Source organism: Etheostoma cragini, chromosome 2 (assembly GCF_013103735.1).
Source record: "Etheostoma cragini isolate CJK2018 chromosome 2, CSU_Ecrag_1.0, whole genome shotgun sequence".
In the NCBI taxonomy this organism is placed as follows: Eukaryota; Metazoa; Chordata; class Actinopteri; order Perciformes; family Percidae; genus Etheostoma; species Etheostoma cragini.
Genome location: NC_048408.1, coordinates 19,429,262 through 19,457,195, shown reverse-complemented (window position 1 = coordinate 19,457,195; position 27,934 = coordinate 19,429,262). Strand labels below are relative to the sequence as shown.

The 27,934-nt window shown below is 39.3% G+C and overlaps 2 protein-coding genes across 3 annotated transcripts; one reads left to right on the top strand and one right to left on the bottom strand.

Annotated features, from left to right (window-relative positions):
* Positions 1-76: 76 nt before the first annotated feature.
* Positions 77-16,695, bottom strand: mcoln1a (mucolipin 1a). 2 transcript variants are annotated; one of them, XM_034857203.1, is made up of 14 exons: positions 16,506-16,695; positions 10,374-10,651; positions 10,105-10,272; positions 8,813-8,969; positions 7,552-7,633; positions 7,184-7,280; positions 4,678-4,786; positions 4,345-4,451; positions 3,927-4,076; positions 3,685-3,786; positions 3,391-3,513; positions 2,529-2,735; positions 2,283-2,413; positions 77-1,624 (listed from the first exon to the last, which is right to left on the bottom strand). In XM_034857203.1, the coding sequence occupies exons 1-14, from the start codon at positions 16,534-16,536 to the stop codon at positions 1,588-1,590; spliced, it is 1,779 nt and encodes a 592-aa protein (XP_034713094.1). In that variant the 5' UTR covers positions 16,537-16,695; the 3' UTR covers positions 77-1,587. The 2 variants fall into 2 exon arrangements, with proteins under 2 accessions (XP_034713094.1, XP_034713103.1); XM_034857212.1 differs by having other exon boundaries at positions 4,687-4,786.
* Positions 16,696-21,591: 4,896 nt separating this feature from the next.
* pglyrp2 (peptidoglycan recognition protein 2) lies at positions 21,592-26,245 on the top strand. The gene is made up of 4 exons (XM_034857225.1): positions 21,592-21,664; positions 22,450-23,310; positions 24,864-25,074; positions 25,585-26,245. Exons 1-4 carry the CDS (start codon positions 21,592-21,594, stop codon positions 25,886-25,888), a joined length of 1,449 nt encoding a protein of 482 aa, XP_034713116.1. The 3' UTR covers positions 25,889-26,245.
* Positions 26,246-27,934: the final 1,689 nt, after the last annotated feature.

The following is a 27,934-nucleotide window of genomic DNA, read 5'->3' as shown; positions in this document are numbered from 1 at the left end:
ACACACACACACACACACACACACACACACACACACACACACACACACACACACACACACACACACACACAAGAAAAAGGATAATTTGTTGGATATGTTTTGTGACATGTCTAAGTGCCCTGTTCTAAAAAAAAAAACTATTTTGAAATACTATAAAAGGAAAAACAAAACAAAACAAAGATTAAAAAAACAAAAAACAAAAGTTTAAAAATAGATCCTCGTAGTGGTATCTGTACCCACTTAGTATCTTGGCAATAGGTCCTGCCCCCGTTTTAACATTGTGCATCATTAAAGGTCCAATATGCAATGTTAGGCAAGTTACTTCCAAAATGTAAGACATTATTGATTACTAGTTACTGTCATTTGAGAATAATTGGTTATATTACAGTCTATGAATTGTATGCTTTACACTACTTTTGCGTTAATCTTGAGTTACTTTCACCAAAATAAAAGTATTACTTGGCAGGTAGCTTGTGAATTTCCCCACAGGATCAACAAAGTCTCAACTTTATCCACTATATACATCATCATTTATGCATATTATTTTGTATTATTAATCTTAATCTGCAAAGTATTTAAAGCTAAAAAATAAATAGGGAAACGTACAATAGCCAACTTGACTCTCAATTGTAGAACTAGCCTAGTAAGTAGGAGAAAATGACTTGACTAAAAGCACCTTACAATTGAATCAAAGTAGCCTACGGTATAGTTACTTTCCACCGCTGATAAAATGTATTGATATTACGTGTAGCGAGACTAAGTATAAATTTGGACATGTTAACTGTCAGTTGCTCGGGCACATTGCTGTCAACATTAACAGGCCACAGATGTTAGCCTACCTTCTCTGGTTCTGGCTTTGACCATGGGAACAGTGACTGAACGGCTCGCTTCAACGCAGCGTAAAACACTCCTGATAATAATTTTTCACACAATTTGTCACAGCTACAAGGGATGGGCATTGTATGTCATTTAAACTCTGCTGTGCTTTGAAGTAATGTTTGGCTATGTGAGACATGGCGACATTCTTGTGGATGCTATTTCAGCGCGCTTTGAAAGAGGGTCTGGCAAAGCGAGACTATGGATGCTAAGGTCTCAGCCTGGCAACCTTCATGAACTTTAAGTCTGGGGAGGAGAGGTGGGGACAACTCTCGCCAGTGATTTAAATTTGTACTGCAGTAACTATTTTAAACACTTGCTGTCAGCATTACATATTGCAACTTTAAATACATTGGAAAATATACTATTTTCTTTTAAAACCCAACAAGGAACAGAGAAGCATCTGTGCATTAGTCATTTAGGATGCTCAAGTCCTGTCCATACAGAAGACAGGCCAATTTCTGCATCAGCCCTCAGTTTCTTCTTCATAGACAGAAAAGATAAGAGGTCCAACAAGAAGACTTCTGTTACACATTCCTTCAACAGAGTGCTGGTCCAGCTGATGGTGACTCCTCCCTGAAATGAGTGATGAGGTTTGACCCAAATACAGCATGGTGGTGCAGAGACACTGGGGGTCAGGAGTGCAGTGCAGTGCATCCCTGTGGTCAGCAGGACAGGTTGGTGAGGCTTCTGAGGTCAGTGAAGTTAACTTTAATTCACCAGCAGGACATCCTCATATGTCGTCGTCCTGGAGGAAATTAAAGAAAGATTTAACAACCATCTATATGATGTTTACCATCATAATCATATATTCCTTTTTTAGAGCAATACTGGTAATGAACCTTACTTAAACATTAGAAAAGGACCCCAAATGTGTTGGAAAATGCAATATTATTAAAATCTGAGCTTCACTGTGCTCACTCTACCTCAAAATACTAGTGAAAGTAGAGAAACAGACCAGGGAAATTGCAGTTGTATGTGTGCGTCTTAACTTTGAGGCCACCTGACAACTCGTAACTCCTTTTTCTTACTTAGATTTAAAACTTTAAGGTTTCCCTGCTTTTTATGATTTGTGAAAGGCTCAACGAACTGGCACACCAACCAGACGGCCGATCCTAGGCAGAAAAAGGCAATTGTACACACTAAAGCAACGAGACGTAATACGTCCAAAATACACCCAAAAATGAAAACCGGCAGCTGATTGGACGAATGGCCCTAAGTCTGCTTTTCAAAGTCCCCAAAACTCAAAAATGCATGGTTTATTTTTACTTGATATAACCAAGAAGCTCACATAATTTCACTTTATTCCTTTGCTGCTACTGTAAGTTATTAATTAACCCTGCTGATGTGTTGCTTAGATACACTAATAACCCATCTACATCAATCTTGTGCCTTCTCCTCCTCACCTGTCACAGCAGCAGAAGAAGGAGCAAGGCGAGGTCTCCAGACCTCTGAACTTCCCAGAGTTTGGTGCATCCTTACACTCTGCTATGAAGGCATGCAGGTCTGTGATGTGCATTGGTTCTTGGGTTTGGTGCTGTGGAAATCAATGAGGATATATTCTTTTTTTAATACTATTTTTCCTCCTGTTTCTTCTCCATTCTGGCTGTCGGAAAAACATAAATGATAACTTGGTTTAAGTCATTTCCTACCTTGATGGTCTCGTAGGCTCCTGTGATGAGTGCAATGAACAGTGACAGCACCATGTAGATGAAGAGGGAGATGAAGGTGTACAGGTAAACTTGGCTAAACAGCCACACCAGAGTGCTGCTCTCCTGCATCTCCGCAAATGTCACAAACATGTCGTCCCCGTTGATGAGGGAAAACAGGCACTCGGACACCATGGACAGAGAACGGAACTGCGGGAGAGAAAACAGTAAGGTCAATCAAACCTCTGCAAACTGAAATTGTCTATAGTGTAAAGGCCACGCCTTCAGTTACAGTAATTAATGCTCAACAAACAACCCTCGAAAACTTTGGACTTCATCGATAAAGTGTATAATACACCAACTCATGACGTCGACAAGGAGAAGAGAGGTCTAGACAACTTGTTTGAGCTATAGACTGAGACATCTCACTTCTAAACTAGCTTTGATGGGAGTCACAAATGCGCAGTAACTAGGTAAGATCACATCAGCTAGATATCTTTTTTAAAACTTTGGTCAGTACAAGAAAGGATTAGCTGGGAGACTTCTTCTAAACGAGGGTGCACTTGTGGAATACCTGCAGAACAGGGACATGTGAGTAGTTCTTTTGTAGATTATGGTGAACGAGTGTGTTGTAGCAGTGTTTTGCCATTGAGCACGAGCTAGCATACTAGCGCTAGCATGTGCTACGGTAAGCCACCTCATCTCGGCTAGTGACTTAGAAAGCCGCGGAGATACGAGTTTGTATGTGTGTGGAAGCACCAGGGACACAAAGAACACCCCAAATTCCAGAAAAAGGGTTTTTTTAACTTAAAAATGTAAATGTCATGCACCAAATGATCCCAACCATGTCTAGAATTGTGTTCACCTTGACATGATATGGTCCCAGGACGATCCAACCACAGAAGCAGTAGCCCAGATAGATGACGGCCACGCAGCAGCAGAACCGAATCACATTGGGAAAGGCTGCTCGAAGTGTCACGATCAGGATCTGCAGGAGACATTAGACAGATCAAATTACAATGTGGGAGGGAGAACAGATGCTTGATTAACAGGTTTTATTACATTACATCAACCCATTTAGAGAAGCATTTTTATCAACTTCTGACAATCAACAGAAACTTACAAAATCATTATCAGTTGATGCACACCAGTTACTTACATTGTACTTCTGGAAGAATGTGAGATAGCGAATTACTCCGACCCACACCAATAGTGTGGAGGAACCCAACAGGATGCCGCATAAGTCATATGAGGACATATTCTGTCAGGAGAAACAATACTTAAAGAAGGCTCAGCAACAGTACTCAATGGCATCAGCTAAAAGCTAGTTAAATTCTTCGCAACTTACAACATGGAGAAACTATAGCAGCTATTGTCACTTAAGGGTGTGACAGGACACACCTTAGACTCAATGCCAATTTTGATGATGCTGCCAGTAATGGTGAGGATGTCACTGATGATGAGGAGAATATACCATCCATTAATGAACTCCAACCGGTCTGCCCAGCACACTTTACGATCCAGAGTCTCCCCAAAGAACTGCACAAACTCCTAATAACCATACAGAGACAGTGAGAGAGAGAAATTAGCTTAAAGCAGGATGTTCACATGTAGTGAAAGGTTTATTGACTGGACATTTAAATACAGGAACAAAATACAATAAATAAACACAGTTTAACACAAAAACACAAAGTTACTATATTCTCAGTTTCACTCACGTTTTTCCTTGTAAATTATGAATCAGCATGGACTGGCGATTGTAATTTTGAATTCAAAGCTCATTCTGTTGTATTTTTTTCTTAGTTGTAACTTTTTGTACCTGTTGCAGCATGATGCCCCGCAGTATGGAGCGTCCACACAGCAGCAGTGACAGCATGCACACCAGAGCCACAGCGACATCAAACGCTACACGAGTGTAGTTCTCAGCTGGAGGTTTCAAAAGGGAGGAAGCAGAGCTGTTAGCAGTGTTTATAAAACCTCCTGTTGGAGTACTAGTAACTGAAAGCAACTATAAATATACATTTTATCATGTTCCTCAACACCTTTGTTATCTTTCTGCTGGTGTATAATCATCTTTACCTTGTTTACTACTGTTGCAGTATTTCTTTGACTGCTACGAGTCTATGTTACTGAGCCCCATCCATCTACTCACTCATCTCACCGTGTCCAGAGACGCTCGGGTCTTTACACTCCTTTATTGACGCCTGGTTTTGTAACTGGATCTTCACCTTGCCGCTGTGAGCCTTGTTGTCCAGGACTATCTGGTGGTGAGAGTCGACCAGCAGACAATTCATATTCTTTGAAACTGTAGTATTTCAGAAAATAAAGTTTAAGCAATGAAATATAGACAGGGGGGTTTCATTGTATCTCTCTTATTACCTACTTATTTAAAAAAAATAAATGGACATCTTAATTACTTTTTTTTTTTTTTTTTTTAGAGTTATGGTGGTGGTTTCTTGGCTGGGAGTTATGGGCGAGGGTGTGGTTTCACAAAGATAAACTTGATCGTGCCTTACATCTAACTAATATAACAGTCAGACTACATCAGAATATATCTGTCACATCTCAAGTGGGACTAATAAGCAATAAATTATGTGTAAATATTAACTTTTTTTAAACTAAGAAACATGGCTAAAAACATGGCGATAAACTGCATAGACACCCCAACAGAAAATGTTTGCCTTCTAGGAGAAAACACAATGCTCTTTCTCTAGCTCAACAGTTGAATATGATAACATGTTATTTCCCCTCTGCGGCAGAAGGTTTTTTCCGGTGTGTGCATGTTAACGCATGCGGGGGGTGTTTAGTGTTGTGTGGAAGATGGTGGACAAGTGTGGACTCAATAAAAGTTTGAACTGTTTAAACGTTGTGTTTACTAGAAGTAACATTGGTAGCAGAGGATGGTTGTAAGATGGCAGTTAGTTATAAAGTTCCGCCAAAGTTTGATGAAGCCAGGCCATACGAGTGTTGGAAAAATGAAGTCAATATCTAGACGAGGGTTACCAAGCCCTTGCTGTTGCCTTGGGGCTTGATGGGAGAGCTCGGGAAACAGCGATGGAAATACCCGCAGAAGATTTGGACATTGAAGACAGTATGAAAACGTTGTTTGCTAAACTGGACGGCGTTTTCTTAAAGGAGGAAATGGACCGTGCATATGTATTCTTATTTTGATAGCATATACGAAAGATAGTGCCGTTTCTATGACGGACTACATAATTGACGTCAAACAGCGATACATCCGAGTGAAAATGTATGACATGACCCTTCCTGAACTGGCTTTTAAGCTGTTAGACACGGCCTGTCTTGACGAGAAAAGAAGACAACTAGCACTGACGGCTTTCACGGAGTTAAAGTTCTTCTCCATGAAGTCGGCTCTAAAAAGGATTTTCAGAGGGAAAACTTCAGGTTCATTAAACGGAATATAAATGAACCAGGAAGTGGCGTTTTTCACAGGATAAAGACGCCAAGGAAGAGGAAAACGCAATGCAACTTAAGGTCATACACAGGCTCCAAATCACACCGGTGTAATAGGTTTAACCCACTGTTCTCAAAATATTGTAGCAAATGTAAGTTGGCTGAAGGTACATTTTTCCACTGCATGTTTGAATGCCCCTTTATTTATGACTTCCGGGTCAGAATATGTAAAGAAATTGATGTTATATCTATGTATATCTATCTCCAACTCCTGTTGGCTGTATTCTGGGGTTAAATCCTAAAGCAATGGGTCTTAGCTCCTCCAAATTGAGGCTGCTGGAGGTGCTTCTCTTTAATGCAAGGGGATGCATTCTTCTCCTGTGGATCTCAGACTCTGTTCCCACGATTTCACAAAGGACTTGAAGTATGTTGGAGCTTCTCTCATTAGAAGCTATTAGTTTCTGGCTCAGAGACATGCCTTTTCACTTTTTCAAAATCTGGGATCCCTTTATGGACTATATTGGGGAAGATGGTGCACAGATTCTTCAGTGTGGCCTCTTTGATCTAGCATGGTCTGAGTTCTCAAAGTATATTTCCTGATGACATGCAATGGCTACAGTACCTCATTTTAACTGACTACGTTGAGTATGCCTAAAGTGTGCAAACCTATTTAATTTTATTTATTTGTTTTTAATTACTTTCCTGGTGTCTGTTGTTATTGTTGTTTTTTTTAAGAAGTTACGAATGGCCTAAAAGGAGGGCTTTATTCTTTACTTAACGGCTGTCTTTGTTTATACTGTATGTGCCCTTTGGAAACTTAATAAAGATGTTTTTAAAATAAAACCTAAAAAAAAAAAAAAAGCACTCAGTGAAGGCCTGTTGTGCTTTCAAAAGCACAAATTTATGGACTGGACACAAAGCTTAGAACCAAAGGACATTTAAAAGCACTGAACATTTTATATGCACATGTAACAACAGTTTTATTTGTGGCCATTGTGTGTGTGTGTGTGTGTGTGTGTGTGTGTACTTTTTTTTAAATATATAACGTTTCTTTGTATTCTCTTGATTGTTGAAAGTATAGGGGGATTGTTAACTTGTTAACATGTTATTTCTACACTGTTCACTACAGCAGAAGGTTTTTCCCGGTGTGTGTGCAGGTAAACGCATGTGGGGGAGGGGGGTAGTGTGTGTCTCATCTAGCTGTGTACTCAAAAGTTTGAACTGATTAAATGTCATTAACTCACTGTTATGGTAAAAGTGTAGCAATCTGGAATCTCATTGTTGATGATGGTCTGTATATTGATCGCCTTCAACTGGAACTCTATGGTGACGTTAATGAGCCTTGAAAAAAAAGACAACAGATTCAGAAGGAAATACTGTAGACTGACTACAAATGACCAGAAAACACGTGAAAGACATGTTGCATACCTCTCTGTTGTGTTTATGTACCAAAACATGTGTTAGTGTTCTTGTATACGTGCTTGAGTCTGTATGTGCAGCTGAGATACCGTAAGTAGCTTGTTGGTAGTCATCAGATACTACAAGGATGAATCCCACCACATGGAGGCCAAACCAGGAAAAAAGCCAAAGCCATGTGAAAATAAAGCCTTACTTGTGGAACTTGAGTGTAAAGTTCTTGTAGCTGCTGGTGAGCTGAGCTGAAGGGACCGCCAGCGGATCTACACCTATACAGTCTGAAATTAGTGGAGAATAGACAGAAAACAGTCATGTTGAGTGACTACTGATATATATGTATGCACTAATATAAGAAATAGAGGAAGAAAAACCAAATTTCCTCTCTATATTGTGAGTACAACTCTACAGAAACAAGTATTAAATCTTTTTAAAAGATTTTTTGAGGGCGTTTTAGGCCTTTACTTATACAGGACAGCTGAAGAAATGAAAGGGAAGAGAGGTGGGGAATGACATGTAGCAGAGGGCCGCTGGTCGAAGTTGAACCCGCAGCTGCTGCCTTCAGGAGTGAACCACACACATGGGCATGCGCTCTACCAGATGAGCTACCCATGCACCTTCAAGTATGAAATCAGATTGATTGGAAATAGCAGATCACGAAGAAGCATTTGACACACATGTGATTTGAGGTGAAGAAAGAGTTTAACATGAGGTTGTTTCCACGGTTCTTACTTCCTCTTACAATAGTCAAATTGTTCACACAGACACTCATAAGAGGAAGTAAGAAACCCTCAGGGTAAGCCTCACATTCTCTGTCCTCCAAAGGAAGACTGACCTAAAATGCAACTACAGGACATAGACATATAATAATACAGTGAGTGAGCTGGACTAAAAGAAATAGCCACTTAGCAAATGACCCCTCTTTTAATAGTAAAAACTTGCATTGCACCACACAAGCCTTCTCCAGGGTGACTGAGTCACTCAGACTGAGTCACCCTAAAGAAGCCCAGTGTTGCTGCCTATGTTTTTATGCTGTTTTGATACTGTGGGATTAACCCCTGCAACAAAGTGTACCCTGCACCAAGCCTGAATCGTTGCACAATTACATGCATCCAGGAATTTTTAAATACCAATACATGGGCCTCTGCCAGGTGCAATTGGCTCTTGATAACATGTAGTGGCACAAATGCTAACAATGCACTTCATGTGATCAATTAATCAGCATTAAGTTCTCACAAAAAAATGGCAGAGCCAAACTTATACCAAAGTACTTATCTCCCTTGATTTGTTGTTCATACTCATTACAGCCTCCATCATTTAATGTGAATTGTTGTTTCGAAGAAACAACAACTTCAAATTCACAGAGAGAGATTGTCATAACCTTTTAGCAATGTAATTAATGTTATTAGAATCACAGGCCAGCAACATCTCCTTCCAATTGTACGGCGTAGTTCATGTACCTGTGACAACATGAGGGTCTATACTGAAGGTGTCATTGGCTGGGTCGATGCTACCCTTCTTGTAGTACTGTTGGCAGAGGGAGAGCGCACTGTTGTTCACACCAACACCGTAGACGTATGCATAGCGTCCCACTGTGGTCTCCGGTAAGGCCAGATACTGTGGAGAGGATGAGACAGGGATTTAACTCAGCAGAGGGTCAAGTAATGAATGTGAATTAGGAAAAGAAATAGAGGTTGTTACTCTTATGACTATGTTTGTTTTGATTGTTACTATGTCTTTTTATTAATGCTGCTTGGCTAGGTTTCCCTAGCCAAAGAGGTTCATAACTCTCCTGGTTAAGTAAACCACAAACAGTGGCACAAACAGTGCAAGGTTTCATGACAGTTGGTTAAAGATGCAGTAGGTAAGACTTATAAAACTAACTTTCTGTCATATTTGCTGAAGGTTCTGAAAAGCTAAGTTAGGCGGGTAATTAAAAAAAAGTACAAGTTGCAAAAAATGCACCGCACTCTGTACACACCCTAGCTGCAAAGTACTTTACTAATTTGCTGCTGCTAGGGTGCGTCTAGATCTCTAGGCTACATCTGGGCTGTGGCAGAAAGGGGGGGAGGGACTGAGAAGTTGTTGATGTTCAAATTCTTAGGCTAAGACCTGGATCTTCATAATCTTACCTACAGCACCTTTAAAGACATGTTTGACATGCTTTACATTGTAATTAAATCTTTACCAAGCTCATTAGAGAATTCAAAACCCTCATTTTACATATGGTACTGTATGATGTATTTTATTTAGAACATAAGATTTATTTAGTCATGATAACCGCTGGGAACCAACAGGTGAGCACAACATTTTAAATTAATATTGCAACAAAAATGTATTTTATCATGGTGTCACAATATCAGTTTCTTAGTGAGTGAGGTAGAAATATCCTCATTGTACCTGTATGCAATGCACACAGTTTAATGTTATCTGTTTGGCCAAGCAAACAGCTGTATTAAACCAACTGTATCTTTTACATTACCTACTTCAAAAAGAAATGCTCTTCAATACTGCATGCAAGGTTTTTATTTATAAATTGAGAAATAATAAGATATTGTTCATAAATACCCCATCAAGACTTGAAAGTACTCAACGAACCAACATAAAATTGACTTTACATCAAAGTTAGAACATACTGTAACAATAAACATCTAACCTAAAAAATACTTTAAAAATGAGAAGAGAATAAAATTGGAAAAGCGAAAGTTGTTTCGGGTATGTAAGCAGCTTCTCTGTTTACTTCAGGGCTTACCTGCTCCACGGCATAGAAGATCTGGTCGTAGACGTCGTTCTGCGTGTAAACAGCAAAGGAGTTGTCTGAGGACTCGTCGTAGTCTTTGAGGAAGAGGTGCTTGAAGGTCATAGTGTTCTCCTCCTTGAAGGTCACCACTACCTGGTTGCTAAGGCCAAACAGCACTAACTGCACCACAGAGAGAGAGAGACATGTCATGAGAAGGAAAAACAATATTGTGGTGCAAAACAAAAGAGCAATACAGGATTTAGTTGTACCGTCTGACGTACCTGAGCTGTGACAATAATGATCTTGAGCAGTTGCAGGATCAGCTTGTAAGGCTTGCGACCCTTGGCGTAAAATTTATCACAAGGGCTCATGAAGAAGTATTTCAACTTCCTGCGAATGGCCTCCTCTTCCACATCAGCCCCGACCCAATGACCTTCTGCCGTCGTGGGAAACAAATGGTTGCTGTGGTTTTTGCATTGATCGTTACTCCGATGGTCATGCTCTCCGCTGTTGTCTGTGGAGCCATAGTGAGTCACTGAGCTAGATAGGCCTTCTCGTTCTGAAAGAAAAAAAGAAGGAAAGTTTATCTTAGACAACACAACAAAAAACACTTAACAACTTACTCAAAGTCAACTGATGCACAAGCTGAACGGACTGGGGCGCGTGCTCCCATTGAGCTTCTGCTTTTTCAGTGAAAATATTAAAAGGTTTGCACACGTTGCACCATGGAGCACATCCTAAAACATCTTATCTTTTTGTTTCTAGAAACTCAAAATCATGTGTGTGTCAATACTAAAGCCTGACCAATGAATTGTACGGGCTGATTGATGTTTAGTCTGTTTAGATGTTTTGACTGTTTAATGTCACTTGTCGTCTGCTGCCGCGGCTCAAATTCCCCTGAGCTGGAATGAGCTAGAAACACGAAAACTTGGCCCCATGACTGGAAGGGATGTGCATTTGGTTCCCAAGAAATATGAGCCCAATCTGCCATCTGGTAGCGCTACAATTAAGGTTAAAAAAATGATTTTGGAAAGAAAATGCCCCATTGACATAAAACTTCTAACACATATTCAGCTCAGTGATTTAAAGCTTCCTAGACCTTGGAGGTGCACAGAAATGGAATTGCAAATTTGCATAATGTCAAAAACAGTTAAATTCAATAGAACTTTGTCAACTGCAATCCTATCAACACCAAAATTGGTGTAGAGTCTCGCAGGACTGAGAAACACATTTATCCCATAAATGAGCAAGATTGGTGAAAAAACATAACCCTCTATCAATTAAAGAATTACACCAAGGCAGGGGCTTAGCAGTTAATTGGCCGTAACTCACTAATGGTTTGACCATCATACAATTTGTAACATATCTTCAGTGCGTCATGAGGAACAGACTGACGCAAGGATTATGAGTTTAACCCAAAGAGGGTGCCAAAAATACCACAAGTAACAACACGCTGTAGACGGAATTTCACCAAAAGTGTTTCACATGGCCTGGGGCCGAGTAGTAACCAGGATTTCAAGTATCATATTAATTGGTGCATGTGGGCGTGGCTCATTTAGCTTGATATGCTAGTACAAATAACACTGGCTAACAGTAGATCTGCTGTTTGTCATGTCCCGAGAAGAAAGGACAACAAGTGTGACTATAACATCTGGCTGAAATGGTGAGCACCAATCACATGAATTCAGTGAGTATTACAAATTACTGAGCCAAAGTCGAGTCATATATCAGCAGTATACTCAGCATCCTGTCAGCAGCACATGTACCCGAGCCAGAACAGTCTGTCTTCAGCTTATCCGTAGTCTGACACCTTCTCTTTGTCTCGCAGTGTATGGATTTACTTTCTCCCCTCTGGCACTTTGAAGATGTTCTACACATGTGATTTAACCCTTTTAACTCCAAAGCTACAAGTACTAATGGAAACAAATGTTACTAAGGGTTGTCCTCCAATATCGAGGGCGTATAAGTAGCCAATGTGTGTCATTAGAGTGTTAATAGCACTGCCAGACTTCTTATCTTATTCAATTTTAGAGAGCAGTCATACTTTCTTTTGTCCTCTTCACAGAAAAGAAACTGATGTCAATGTACAACTACAAGTTATAGCTTTAAGTGTAGAAAGGTATTTCAACAAGAAAGGGGGAAATGTAACTTCCCAAAACGTTACTGCTGACATCAGTGTAGTAGATGACAAGTAGAAAAAGAATTGATGCAGATTCCTGGGATGGTTATGTCAGAGCTGATAAATCTTAGCAGTCTAGCTTGACTGGGTTTGACACGTGTATCTCAATCTCAATTAGAATACCTGCTAAGTCCAATAGTTAGTAATAGCAGTCCAATCATACAGTTTTGTCAAGACTATGCAAAAAATGAGCTGCCTCTTAAGAACCCCTTGACTTTTCATACTTTCTATGTACTAGGTTATTTAGTATTCTCATGTATTTGCATGTTTAAAGATGGATCTGTTTACACCGCAGACGGTTTGCCATGTCACTGATAGTAAATTTAAGTTGTTTTTTTCCCCCTTTATTTCAGAGTGACAGTGGATAGACAGGAAAAGTGGGAGAGAGATGGGGAATGACACGCAGCAAAGGGCCGCAGGTTGGACAGCAAAGGCCTCAGCCTGCATGGGTCGCACGCTCATACAGGGTGCACTAGAGGTCAACCCCACTGATAGTGTATGGTGTATAGTGAATGGGCATGTATTAATATTATTGCCTTTATTTTTCCCCTCAAGAGGACAAAAAAAGACATGAGAATTTTCACTCTGTTGGTACAGTTATTTACACACATTACACACAGGCTCAGGACCTATACATGGACTAATGGAGAGAAGGAAGAGTGAGGGGGCTGCCCATGGATGTGTGTCCCGAGCAACCATAACCTGTATGTGCTTTATTTTATTTATCGTAACTTGTTGCTGCTTTCTGGAATAAAGTGAAGTTAAAAAAAGTGTAATTAAAAAAAAAAAAAGGCATCAAATACATCGGACACGACTAAATGGAGCAGACAATTTATGGTCGGAAACAAATCTGGTCAATGTGTCATGTCTTTGTAAGAACCAACCACATCGTATGAAAGCAAGTCAGAAAGAAGGCTAATCATGCTTAATACTTGTCACATGCTTTTAGCTTGCCGGACCTGGCTAGAAAAAAACCCAGAAGAACAGCAGTCACTTAGTTTGTTCACTTATTTTACTTTCAGGAAACAACTTGTTGTGTTGTCAAAGTCAGCAACTGCAAGGTCAGATAAACTAAGTAAGGGAGAATTCAAACACAATAAGTCAGCAGAGCAAACCACCAGGTTAGCAGAGTAGTTAAATGGCAATGAGAAGTGAAACAGGATGAATAAACCGCTGGTGTTCAATTTAAGCCAGCACTAACTGTGAACAAGATGAAAGTCCAACAACATTACACAGAAGAATTAGAATACTTAGAAACAAATACTCCTTTTCTAGGGTGTATTACAAAAAAATAAGACACTGTATTTGGTCGAATCACAGGTTCCAATCATATATTTTTAATTTGTGTAAACAAAGAAAAAACAGGGCTTACATTTTGAATATTATATGTTGGCAAAAGAGTACTCTAAAGATTTAGCATTGCACTCCTGTAACAGTGTCAGACTTATATTGGACGGATTAAAAAAAGATCAAAGGTGATGCAACAGAACCAGTATATTATTATTATGATTATTCTGTTCTACGCATTCCTTTCTTGTCAAAACAGGGGCAGTGCTCAGTCCGTGGAGACTTGGCTTGGGAGCCAGAGGTGGTCCGGTTCAAAGTATGGGCACAGACAAAGTATGGAGTGTGGTCTCTCATACTCGACCACCAACAGTTGGTCAGAGATTCAGGTTTGTTATGCTAGTAGTGGGTAATGTAGCTAAGAGCTGCTAGCTAGGTCTGGTAAGCTCACTTGTTTCTAACTCAACCTCCCACCAGATTTTTTCCCCCCAAACTTGTAGTCTTCCGCTCCACCTGACACTGACTCACGTGACATCACTTAAAGCAATTGACCAGATTTCTTGCTCAAGTCTTTCATTTGTTTTTTGCTCAAAATCTCTAAACTAAGCAAACTTGAAACGTTTACTGCTGACTCAGGAAATAAAATGTAACCTGAGATTTTATGACAACCACACGTGGTTTCCAACCAAAGCCACGTTCATAGGAATCATTTCCTTCATTATCACACACCTGTTGTTATTCTGTGAGAACTTTTAGCTCTTAAAGTGAGCAAAACCCAGATGAGCACTTGGCTTTAACAAAATATGCTGAAAGAATGACAATTTAATTAACACAAACGCCCTGGCTTCAACAGGGGTTGTGTGACTCTGTGAAAGAATCCAACCAACTCACATTTCATGGACACAGTAGGCGTGAGAGCACACATATCTATGATCGGAGGAGCGTGGCGATCATCACGGCAAACAGCAATCAGACAAACAAAAGTGGGTGCAGTCCATTGACTATGCTACCAGATTTGACACAAGATAAATAATCTGTGAAAATATCTGGCTCTCCCAGTTCACCGCCGCCTTTGGAAATGGCAGAGACACTAACGTTGCATCAAGTCTGTCAGTCTAAATCCTTACCGTAACCGAACATCTGTCAACAACTTGGTATCCGTGGTTAGATCTAGTCTGGCAGTCCACTGCATAAGGCCACCCCCACAGAGTCCAAAACTTCCACTTAAACCAAAAGAAAACATCTAAACAAAAGATGATGATAATCTCGATAACCACGTTCTGGGTTATTTGTAGGTCGGAATTGGATATGTTTTAAAAACTGAGATGCATCCTTCTTTTGCAGCAATGTGTTAGATTGATTACCAAAAGGAATATAAAAGTCCCGCTAATGTAGCTTTTAATTGTTTACCCAAATTAAAAATGCTTGTTGTTAGTGAAGATAGTTTTGGTTTGTTTTCCCAATGTTTTGTGAAATAAACCCCTGAAACTTTTGCAGCCACCCAGCAAGGAGGTAAAGCACTTATATTTTTTGAAAAACACAACAGCAAGTTGTCCTTCTAAATACAATGCCCCAGTTATGTACACATTACTTGCAAGTTACTTATAGCTTGTTGACTTGCTTACTTACAAAAAATGCAACACAAACACAAAGTGTTGAGCAAATTTTACACTTGTTTGCTGAAAAATAGTTTTTGTTTGCAGTGAGGTCTGTGGATTATCCTGAATAACCATAATCTGTTTTTAAAGCATTTCTGTGTTTTAAACACAACAAACAACGTGTTTTAAACCCTGTATTGTCATCAGAAAAAATGTGAATGACGGATATCTCAAGGTTTTCAAGGTCAAGAATTTGACACTCTTTCACACTGAGGAATACTAGAATCTGTTAAGCCATTCTTTACCCAACCCACATCAACAATTTTTGGAGAAAAAAACTGCAGACCCAACCATGCATATGACAAGCTTATGACACAGTGTTGGGACTATTATTATTATTATGCATGAAGGAGTCAGGCCGTTTAGATTTAGATTTGTTAGGCTGATGGTGGTGGTGCCGCATCTGGGTCTTAGGGAGGATCTCAACCAACAGTGTCAGAAAACCCACAGGCACTGCAACCTGCATATACAAGTACTTCATACTCTGGGTATTGTAGTACTATGGTTTCCCATCAGTACTAATGTTAAGTCAGCTCATTGAATTTAAAAGTGTATTATATTACTTCTACTAGTCTACAATACATGTAGTTAAAGAACCCCAAAACACACAACTAGGACCAACAACAAAGTCCAAAGAATCCGGTGTTGTATAATGTAGACCCCAAATGTTTTATTAGTTTATATAATGTTCTAAAAATTAGAAAAAAAAGAATAATAATAAAAAAAGGAAATCTTCATATTGAATAGAATAATTTGTCAGATTTCCCAGAGTAGCTTAAAAGGATTTTAAATAATAGTTCATAACATTTTTAGTATTTCCTCTTGCATGACAATCAAAAGAAGGTCATGTACAAGTTCTGGCAAAGCAAGCTCATTCAAATCGAGACCATGTTACTGTAGTCTACTACTGTCTCCCATTAAAGGTGCTGTATGTATTAGGAGACGTCTTGTGGAAGAGTGGAGTGTAAATATCCGACTTTGTCAACAGGGATTACAATATGGAGTCATAACAGAGCTGTTAGGGGAAATCTTACTTGATGAAAATGACTAACGTTACTGTACATCTGCTGCACAGAAGATGACAGAGCAGAAATATAATGTGTCAACAACATTTGATATGAGGTACCACAACACAGCGCTAACAATAGCATAACTTCCGGAGAGAAACAAAACGGTGGTATAAGCAAAACAACATCTAGCTAGCTACTTGTAAAATGACAAATGTGTTGTTGCTATTAAAGCAATATAAAGGCTGAGTTCAATTTAAAAGTTAAATGTCAACGCTACGTTACCCGAGCAGGCCTGGTGTCCTGTCGCAGCCATGTACGTATGTTGTACGTTAGTAATTTAAAAACACAATAAATAGGTAAATCATCTAGATAAAACTCCAGTAACTCGAATGAATGTTTACAGCTCACATAGCACACAGCAGTCTGGACGAGCTGCTCTGTTACCGTCGTCTCCAACTGCCTTCCTTTCTCTCCGGTCAGGTGACTGACAACATGTGACCATATTTCTCTGAACTCTGCGCTTATTGGCCAGGAGGCACAGGAGACGATTTACAGCACATGTTAGGTTGATCCTCGTGCAAGGCATTGCTTACCATACAGCTGAACAATTTACTGCATTCACTGTCGTCAAACTGTCTTATCATGTTTAAGACATCTTAAAGACAAGTCCAAACGGTTCCACTTCGCTTGAGGCCAAGGAAAAATATTCATGACACATTATAATGCTTTCATGACAGCAACAGTACAAAACAACCTCTTAATGACAGTTTAATGTAATGTTAGGCTAACACATAAAGCTAAATACAAGTTTTATAATTGGGCCTGTCTTGAAATGTTTATGACAGGTTACATTTTCTGGGTTAATGGTCAAGTTGTCATTACAAAAGACATTGTCAGGTTTTAGAGGTATGCTATGAGTTCCTGCATGGTTTCAGCACAATTTCATTTTTGTCTCAAATTGTTGGCATCTCTCCTTGATCCGCTAGCTGTTTGCCCCCTGAATACACTGGGAAAAAGCCCAGTCTCGGGAGACAACACAGGGGTTGTAAATGTCAAACAAACACAAGGGGTACAGGATAGGCACCAAAAAGGGGGTGGGGGTTAGTGACAGTCAGTTATTGCGTTTTCCATTAACGGTACCTGCTCGACTCTGCTCAACTCGGCTCAACTCGACTCGGCCGCGGTGCACCGTCTTCCTTTTTCCATTGCATATTATTACCGCCTCATGTGTGAGGGCCTGGTTGTCAGAGCAGGAAACTGGCGTGACCCAACACAACACACAGAGAACATTGAAGGCATGTTGCTTTTGATTTTTGGCCTGTGGCTGTTGCCAAGGGCAAAGTAACAGGTCTTTTCAGCTGTCCGGGTATGACAAAGTTGGCCGGCTGACTAGAAGTGCTCTGCCATAGAAAATGTACCACTGGCCTTGATAATAACAATTATTATTATATATATTATTATTATAAATAAATGGACAATTTTTTTGATGTAGGCCGAAAATGAGCTTCCCTTCTTTGAAAGACCAGCAGCCGCCACTGTTACAGAAACATTGGGGGAGGGGTGAGCTAGCTCTGTTTGTTTTGACTTTACTTGGAACGCCAACAGAAGTGACCATGCAGGAACTCATAGTGCACCTTTAATGTCAAGTTGTCATAACACAGAGATTGTTATCCTCCTTAAAGTCAAGTTGTCATGACAAAGACATCTCAGACAATCCTAACTTTGCACTAATTGTCATACTTTACCAAATGACACTTAATGACAACATTCATGAACATTAAAAATGACTCCTTCATGTTAATGATAGGTGTCATGTCATAATAATGACGGTGTCATGTGAGTCTCATGCACACCCCTTTACATGAAGTGTTACCCAAACAGCTCTATGGGGATTGTAAACAGTAAGACAATTACAGGGCAATGCAATAGTGGTTTGGTGCTAGAATTACTAAAGAATTATCAATATAGCAGGTTGCTTATATCTGAGGTAGGTGGATATTCAGTGTATATTTACATTTGATAATGATGATGTTTGCATGTTATATTTTTTTAAATTGTGTTTAAAATAAGTATATAATTTACATGTCAAGTGGATGCTTGAGTGATTTATCCTGGCAGTATGGAGTATTCATCACAGTGACATGCTGTGGGAAGAAGCTGTTCTTGTGTTGTCTTGCGCCTATAAGAGAGAAGCTGAAACAGGTGGTGTCCGTTGCAGTCTATTTCTATCCTGTTTTGTGGCCGATCCGAACCAAAAAGAGAAGTATGTGCAGAGAAGAGACTGATTGCTTTCAAACTATAATTGTATCAGCAGCTCCTGAGGTAGGCAGGTAGTACATCCTCTGTTGTGCCTTTCTCCTGATGGTGCCGATGTTGGACGTCCTCATCAGGTCTTGAGAGATTGTGGACACCAGAAACCTGAAGGATTCCAAAGCAGACACAGTGTAGTTGAGAATGGTGATGGGGACAGTGCTGGAAGGCTCACCCTGAATCCCACTGTCATTTCCACAGTTTTTAGAGCTTTCAGCTCCAGGTTGATCTGACCACACCATCAAGGGCCAGCTGTAAACCCTCTGTACTCGTTATTGACCGTTGTGTTGAAAGCAAGACTTTTACTTACACTGAAGTAATTTTACTTTGAGGTATTGCTACTTTACTTAAGTAAAAGATCTAAATAATTCTTCTACCACTGCATTTAAATGATAATAACTCAGGGGTCATGAGTCTGACTTACATCAATATTAGCACAACCAATCCTTTTTAAAAGCATTACTATTACCGTGTTTAAGTTATTCTTAAAAAATGAACATGATTGTCCGTTGTAATTTGTCAAAATGACAAACCTCAAGAAAGCTACCTTGGCAGAGGTGAGAGCTAATCTATTATTTTATGTAAATTAGGCAGTAGAAACATTTTCTAATATGCTATCATTTTAACACAGTACTTGCAATTTAGTATACATTTCATAAAGATAGCTTTTCATTACAGACTGGTTTTGTTTATTTGACCATTCATTGACAAGGCTTAACATAGTTAAATGCATAAAAACGTTTCAACACAATTAATCAGGACAAACTGTGAAGTCAGTGAGATTTTCAAATGTCATTAAAAGTGTCATTATTTCCTGATGATGTTTTTAGTGCAAAAATCGGCCATCTTTTGCAACTGTACCTTTACCATTAATCTATGACACCTTTGCATTACAAATCTGAACCGGAACCAGAGGGTTGCTGGATAAGTCCTCGTACGGACCAAAGTATGACGTGTGGATTGGTAGCTGGAGATGCCAGTTCATCTCCTGGGCACTGCCAGATGCTCTTGAGCAAGGCACCGCCGCCCCCCCCCCCCCCAACTCAGTATACATCCCTGTTCCATTTAGTTGTGGCGATTCCACAATACAAACATGTATAAACAGTCTGAGAGGGCTACAGTTATTATCCCATCAGATGTGTCAACACAGATGCGGTCACAGGTTTTATCTGACTAATATGGTAACATGGGGAAATGGAAGATTTTCCATCAGCTGTTGGACTTGGAAACTGTTGCCGTCAGCCTAACACGCTGTGCAAAAAACAACAACCAGTATGTTTGTCTTTAGAGCTGAAATGATTAAATGGTTAGATGAGTGAAAGAAATTCACTTGACAACATTTTTGTCAATCCACCATTGTTAGTAAAAATGATAACACTTCCTGGGGGTGGGAATCTCTTGGCACCTCACGGTTTGATTCTGAACCGATTACTGATGCACCTTGAGGCATCTCGATACAACAATTTTTTCACTTCCTTTCCATGCATGGTTGTGAAAATATAAATATAAATCTGAGTTTGTTACTCAGAGTTGGCTTCTTAGAACATGAAACATGAGGTGGGCAGATGTAATGTGATAAAGTAGATGAACAGCCCAATGTTGTGTTTTGCTTAATTATTTAATGTATGTCTTATTAGATCATGTGTTTATGTACAAAATTTAATTTCTTTTCACCTTTGGCATTTTTGTGGATTCTTCCCTAAACTCTAACTTGTTGTCCATTATCCCATCCTCTTTCACTCACTCTGTTTTCTGATTTGTACTTGTCTGGAAACAGTAACTTTCAGTAACACATTATTATTTTAAATTGATTATCGAGGGTTGAGCATCCAATCGTTCTAGAGAAAATCCAGATGCATCTTAGAATCAATTATTTTTCCCCACCTCTAGCCTTGCCACAGTCTGTAGCTGTCTTACCGAGCTGCACAATTCAAGGTGCTATTACACCTAGGAACAGAGATGTACATTGTGATAATGGACTCCTTTTCTATGATGTAGTGGGTCTTGTAGTAGTCGCTGGCCTGCTCCAGCTTGTCTGCCTCTTTGCCAAACAAAAACAAGGCTCTCCACATCATTATTTATTTAACATCTGTATCAGTACAAAAAGAGATAGATGACATTGGAAGCTGTGAACACAAGCTGCTGTAAGATACTTCAGGCTTGTAGGATTTCTAACTCAGTATTCTGACTATATTGAAAATTTGAACCTAATCCAGTGATGACATTAGAACATAATAAGTCAAAGATTTTATTTTGCATCTGTTGAATTTCACTTAGTTTTAGTATTTTCATGTTTTATCTATTTTTCTTTACTGGCAGAAATGGGGTTCAATACATTTGGATTGCACACTGTTATACAATTTGGGTACACATTAACACAAATTCGCAATAACGATTTTTAAAAACTCTTTTAATGACTTAACACCTTAAACTTAACTAACCTTCATGATACATCAACCTAGTGTTTACCAACCATAACATGCAGTGATTCCCCCCCCCCCCAACAGTTTTCCTGCAGTAAGAGTTCATGTGTGTTTCTGTGAACTCCTCTGACTAAAATGTTTCCTGACACTTGTGAGTAAACAACCGATGCACACATCACACATCATATGAGATGGTAAACGTTAACCACTGATCTGCATTATCTTTTATTTATTTAATGACATTAATTAGGCATACTGTATAAAAAGAAAGCTGTACAAGGCTACATAACACATAGGGAGAGAGTGACACAACTCAATATAATAAGATATAATAAGAAAATGCTTCTGATTTGTCTTTGTTTGTAAAAACCTTACTGTGGGGCCAAGACTTTGTTTTGCCCATGACACACTCTTGGCTAAATCAATATTTGGAGCCAACAGTGTACAAATAGTACTCTTCCCTATTAGGACAAACTGCAGTCATGCACGTACACGTACACCTACACAAATACACCTACACAACTCCTCTTAGAAGTTGTCGGGAACTCAACTGTGTCAATCATTTTTTTGATAAGTCTATTTAGGTTGTATTTTGTTCATTTAGTTTTTTTAAAGTAACCAGCAGGAGATACAACATGACTTTATTTGGACTGTCATTTTTTGTCCTGGCTTTATCTTACTTCTTTAGCGTCTACAGCAGGCCAACAGGTAAGTTCAGTTATTCCAAATATGTCAACATTTGTGTTTTTGTTCTCTGGCTACATAGTTTATTTTGCTGATAAGGAATACTTTCTCTTTAACCATTCTGTCACATTGTGGGTCACGAATTCCCTGAAATCTGTCATCTTCAATAACAGTTTCAAGTACATATTTTTACAATGCATACCCTCTTTGCTGTAACTAAAATACTTGATTTTCTGTGAATAAATAAAAAAACAAAACATTTTTTACAGTTTCACTCATCATACATACAAAAAACAAATGTTTACATCCAATCCCATACATTATATCATATAATATCAAAGAGACAAAAGAAGGAGAAAATAAAACAGCCACAACCGCTTTCCATGTGATCACAGGTTAAGGGACTGTGTGAAAATGATTGGGAGGTTAGGGTTTGGGTTTGAAGACTGTCCTCAACAACAGTATCTGTCATTTGAGCAGTAGTCCAAAATTAACATTTCATAAAATTTAAGTGACAAAACTGATTCTTTTATTAATTTACCCCAATGTTTAATTGTACTATCGTACTGTCCCTAACTTAGCTTTGATCTGAATATGGCCATCAGTGATATTGACTGTGCCACATACACTTGGGAATTGAATTCAAACACTATCTTACCCATTCATCTACTTTTCCCTTTATTCCACAAAAGACATTCTACAAATGACATGCCATTGTGTGAGTTTCATTTGAAGTTGATCACTCCCTCATTATGGCAAAACAATGTTTTTCCTCAACTTCTTATGTCCCCCATTTCCAATGCTGTCAGGTGACCACCTGCGCAACATAGACAGCTTCATCCGAGCCGTGCAACAGGTAGAAGACTCAAACCCTGGTCTCTCCCCCCTGGCTCTGGTCCGGGCCCTGCGGAGGACCGCTGGCCACGATGATGAGATGACCAATCATTTTTTGGGTGCCTCGTATAATCTCAGTGATGCTGAGCTGCTGGAGACAGCCATTCTCAATGCCTCATCTTTTAGCTTCTTTGACAAGGCCTTTCACCACATAGTGACAAATTATGGAGAGGAACGAGGGGTGGTTCTGGCTCCAGATGGGACCACGGTAGCCCTCACACCATTACTTCTAGGAATTGAATCAGGACTGAAAGCCAAGCTTGAGGGGACGCCAGCTGTTGGGCTCTTCCCTCTCACCTTAGGCAGGACGCTGGGTTTGTCCTTCGTCAGTCTCCAAGACTTCCCGCCATCTTATCGCCTGGGGCCTAATGGGTGCTGGGACAGCATGGACCACCCAAAACTATTCAAGCTGTCTCGGCCTGCCACATTGGCCACTGATGCTGTCATTTATGGGGGCATGGATGGAGCTATACTGGGCATGGACCTCAGCAACCTACCTGCATCTGAACAGCCCCAGACCCTCAGTGAGATTTTAAAAGGATACTATAGTTTTGTTCTGCATGAGAAGCAGGGTCTTGATGCCGTGACCAGACATATTAGCCCGAGGCGAAGGGAGATCTCTAGGTCCATCGTGGAGCCACTTGATCTTTACAGCCAGGTGATGGAGACACTAGTACTAGTCTGGAAGTTGGAGAAGACAGAATGGATTGCCCTGGACAATGGAGTCGGGAAGACAGTGAAGGATGGACTGCAGGAGTTTGTGCACAAGTACTGGGGTGAGCTATGACATGATCGAAAACGTAGCTATTGAGTAGGGATAAAACTAACAATTATTTTGATTATTGATTAAACTGTTTTTGTGTTTTGTTATATAATCGAATAATTGTTTGGTTTGTAAAATGTGGTAAAAAGGTATATCACGTCACATCATATCAGTTCCCAAAACCCATGGGGACCTTTTCAACTGATTTTCAGACCAACATTTTAAGTTATTCATTCATAGAAAAAAAGAAAGATATACATCCACATTAGAAAAACTCTGCAATAGGACTTTTTGATCAAAAATATGCTTAAATTAGTTTGTTGAAATTGTTGGTGATTTCTTTGCCAATCAATTAATCAATTATTTGACTCATTGTTGCAGCTCTATGAGCTATTCCTTGGGATTGTTGATGAACCCTGTGTACAATTGTCTTTCTCATTAGTCCGGATTATATTGTGTATAGTCTGTTGACTCTTGGATAACACAGCCAGTGGTGGATTTTTTTTTCTGATACAATACCAAACCAAAAACCAAAAAATTCTCTTTTTAAATGTTTTGTTTGTTTGACATTAACACATTATATAAAGAAACCCTTTTTTTAAGGATCACTGGAGGAGTAACATTACAACATGCTCGAAAGTGATGTCAGGATGTACTGACACACCCAGTAGTACACTTATACGTAACTGCAATGAGGTCAAAGGTTAAACAACTGGAGGTTAGCAAAAACAAGATTTTCAGGTGGCATGAAGTTGCTGCTCTTGATATTACATATCAATACTCTTTAGAGAATAGAAAATAATCACTTCAACTCTACAGAGCATTTGAGCATCTTTCAGCAGGAAACAGGCAGTTGTTATTAGCAACAAAGCTATAGGACAGACAAATATAGCCTTTGAAGTCCAGTAAGGACCAACAGAACTACAAGAGAGAGAATATTGAATTCACATTCATCAGGTAGACACAACTACAAATGAATGCTAGTGTTGCTCCATCTCTCCTGGATGTGTAAATAAGCTGTTTGCTAACATGTCTAACGTGATAATATGCCAGTGTTGTGTTTACTAATCAATTAATCAGTGCAGGTTTTAATTAATTTTTTTTTATTGAAATATGGGAAATATGTTTTAAGTAGTGATAGACCGATTTCATCGGCCGGCCAATATATCGGCCGACATTTGCGTTTTTACATGTATTGGCATAGGCTGAATTGGTCATCGGCTAAGGCTGATGAAAACAAAATCAGTATTGGCATCGGCAATAAAAAATCCATATCCCTAAGTTTTAAGCAGTTTTAAAGTTGTCAGTTGTCAGTGCTTTCTGGTGAACAAACAATATAATGGCGTCATCCTTTCAAAACCACTTCAAACACATCTTTGGCATTTGCAATTTCTTGTAACTGTATAGCAGCCAAGATGTTCACAGCTAATGATATAGGCTCTGAAATGAACTAATACAGGTCCGGCCCCAGACTCTACTCTTGGACCTGAGTGTTGAAAATAAAAGCTTTTGGGTATGGCAGCCAAATATGTATGTAATTCTAATCCTGTCTCTTCCCTTCTTCAGACTGCCCGCAAATCATCCCTCGTTGTCAGTGGGGGGCAAAACCCTATCAGAGTACACCTATGCCACTGTTTTTGCCCCTCCAATTTCTCTATGTTCACCACACCTATGAGCCATCCTCGCCCTGTTTATCCTTCCCAAACTGCTCTCGCAACATGAGAGCCATGCAGCGTTTCCACCAGGTAGATCGTGGTTGGAGCGACATAGGATACAGGTAATCAATCCTTGAAGAAATAGTTTGACATCTTGTCTTAGGAAATACGCTTATTTTTTAGAGTTAGATGAGACAAGTCATACAGCTTTAGGAAGGAGGTGATTAGACTAGTTTAGCATAATAAATGTAAGCAAGGGAAAAGAGCAAGGGAAAATCCAAAGTTTAAAAAAACTGCCTACCAGCACCTCCAAAGCTCATTTATTAACATCTTGTCTGTTTAACACAGATGTAAAAATGACACTATGACTACTACTGCTCCTCTGCTTTCTGCAGGGTAAATCGAGAAATACTACACTCAAAAATGGAGACACAACAGGGCCATTTAACACTTGACACTGCTTGACACACACAACTGCAATAATCGCCTCTGTGCGTTAATAATGGGTCAATTAGCCTAGCTTAGCATAAAGATAAATAAAAAAAAAATAAAAATCCACTCCCCATACATGTACCAGTTACTGTATACACTGCATTATTTTATCACGTGCTGTACTATCTTTGTGCCTTCAGCTTCGTAGTGGGTTCTGATGGCTACATCTATGAAGGCAGAGGTTGGAACCACCTTGGCAGACACACCAGGGGGCACAATGCCATTGGGTACGGCGTGTCAATCATTGGTAACTACACAGCCACCCTGCCGTCTCGCCACGCCTTGAACCTGGTGCGCCATGATCTCGTCAGATGTGCAGTAGACGGAGGGAGACTGGCTGCCAACTTCACTATCCAGGGCCACAGACAGGTGGTGAACTACACCTCCTGCCCTGGAGATGCCTTCTATTCAGAAATAACAAGCTGGGAACACTTCAGTGAATGACAGGACCTCTGTTGGCAGTTTGAGATTTTTAAACATCATTAACGAGTCTGAAGAGTATGATTACTGCCACTGCCGTGCTGTTTTTTTCTTCGTTTATGAAATAATTTCACTGTATGAAATAGATCTTGAGTTAATCCTTCACTCCTGATTAGTTTATCATTATAAAGGACTGTAGATGCCACCTTTCCCGGTAAAGAATTAACTGAAATCAATGTTTGTTTAAATGGTGGCTGTCTGGTCATCCTCAAATGCAGGGCATCCATGGGTTCAACACTGAGAATCAGTCAGGCTTATGTATCCTGAAAGGACCTCAGTATTAAGATGTGATCAGATCCTGTTTACTTTTCCAAAATTAATAAAAAGATTTGATCACAAAAAAAGATCTGATCAGATTCAATATGAATCAAAGCTACAGAGATGAGGAAACCATTTTGATTTACAAAATGTTTAATATCTGGAGTTATTCACCTTATTTGGCAGGTGTTCACAATATAAAAACTAATTTTAGTTTTATAAGGCAAAGCATATAATACATCAGCAATGTATTACTGTTTTTAGATTTTCTTTGTAGTTGTTTAGCTTGTAATGATTGCTAATTGAAGAATTTGTAGGTTTTACAAACTTTTCAATTTATTACTACAAGTTTGTTCCATATGTTTGTGAATGACTGTCATTCCATTCACATTCCAGTCCATGACTTTTCCTCAGAAGTGTCCATAGTAGTTTTGCTAATTCTGTCATCATTTAAAGGTATTTTTCAACTAATCATTGAATCAGTTTATTTAAAATACATTGGCAGTGTTTTAACTTTCCATTTTTAAGGATACAATGAGTTGTTTTTGTGCCGAACAATACTCTACCACCATTACTTGCTAAATTCTTAAGGCATTTTAGTTATTATTGCTACAAACTGTTGAGTAGAATCAGTGTTCATTATAGTAGTTAGGAAAGTGACATTAACCTGTGTGTCAGACGATAATACTGTCAGTGAGGGGATTTGAAGACTTGCAGTGAACAAGAAGTGAACATACGATGTAAAAGCATACAACTCACTGCAAGATGGGTTAAAGTGGATGCAGGGTGTTTTTGCCTGGCGGATAGTTTTGTTACACGGTCTGGTGTTTCTATACTTAATAATAGGAAAGACAACAAGGTTTCAGTCAAAGGATACAGTAAATACTGGACTAAGTAAATAGAGGCCTCAAAACTACTACTACTCAAATTTCAGTCGAGGTTCACCAAGCAAATACCATGGCGGTTTCTTCAAAGATATATGATGGAGCACTGGAAGATACATGAAATAACTGCAACTAATGATCATTTTCATTATTAATTGAATTAATTGTTTAATCTATAAAATGTCAGAGTGAAAATTACCCACAACAACCTCTTACAAAAGTCTCCCTTTGAAGTCTCAGATGTAATGTGAGACAAACACTCCACAAACCAAATATAGGAAGCTGGAACTGGGGAGGTATTTTTTGACAAAAAGAAATGAAAATTTAATGAATATCAAAAGATGCTGATTCAATTTCAGTCCGTGGACTACTTGATTTCAGCTCTACTGAAGGTGGGCAAGGTGCCAGATATTGGATACTGGTCCAAGATTACTGTTATAAAAACCCATTAGACCACTTACAGACCCCAGCGTTTTCGATCTTCAACCTGACCCACATTTCCTCACATGCTGACACTAAATGACCTGACCCATGCTGCTACATTCAACAGACTGTTTAAGTAAACTATTTTGTAGCCTAGACAAGCACCCTCACTTTAACAGTGAGGATGCTGAGACAGGGAAGTCCTCAATAAATGTACTCATAAAATTAGCCCTCAAGCCACCAATACAGACTGTTGTTTGACCCATATATCAGTGGTGCATAGGTAATGCAAGACTAGCCATACGGTAAATTATAATTTCTATGGCATTAGCGCCATCTGTAGGTTACCTGCTATTTACATATATGCACATACACTCACCGGACACTTTATTAGGTACACCTGTCCAACTGCTCGTTAACACTTAATTTCTAAGCAGCCAATCAC

Bases quoted from the DNA above. Each gene is read 5' to 3' on its own strand.
- mcoln1a (XM_034857203.1), bottom strand. From the start codon at position 16,536: ATGGCTGCGACAGGACACCAGGCCTGCTCGG. The intron at 2,414-2,528 runs GTAGGAAATGAC...TGATTTCCACAG, and splicing joins GAGCCTACGAGACCATCAAG to CACCAAACCCAAGAACCAAT. The intron at 1,625-2,282 runs GTGAGGAGGAGA...AATTTCCTCCAG, and splicing joins TTCTTCTGCTGCTGTGACAG to GACGACGACATATGAGGATG.
- pglyrp2 (XM_034857225.1), top strand. From the start codon at position 21,592: ATGACTTTATTTGGACTGTCATTTTTTGTCCTGGCTTTATCTTACTTC. The intron at 23,311-24,863 runs GTGAGCTATGAC...TCCCTTCTTCAG, and splicing joins GTTTGTGCACAAGTACTGGG to ACTGCCCGCAAATCATCCCT. The intron at 25,075-25,584 runs GTAATCAATCCT...TTGTGCCTTCAG, and splicing joins TGGAGCGACATAGGATACAG to CTTCGTAGTGGGTTCTGATG.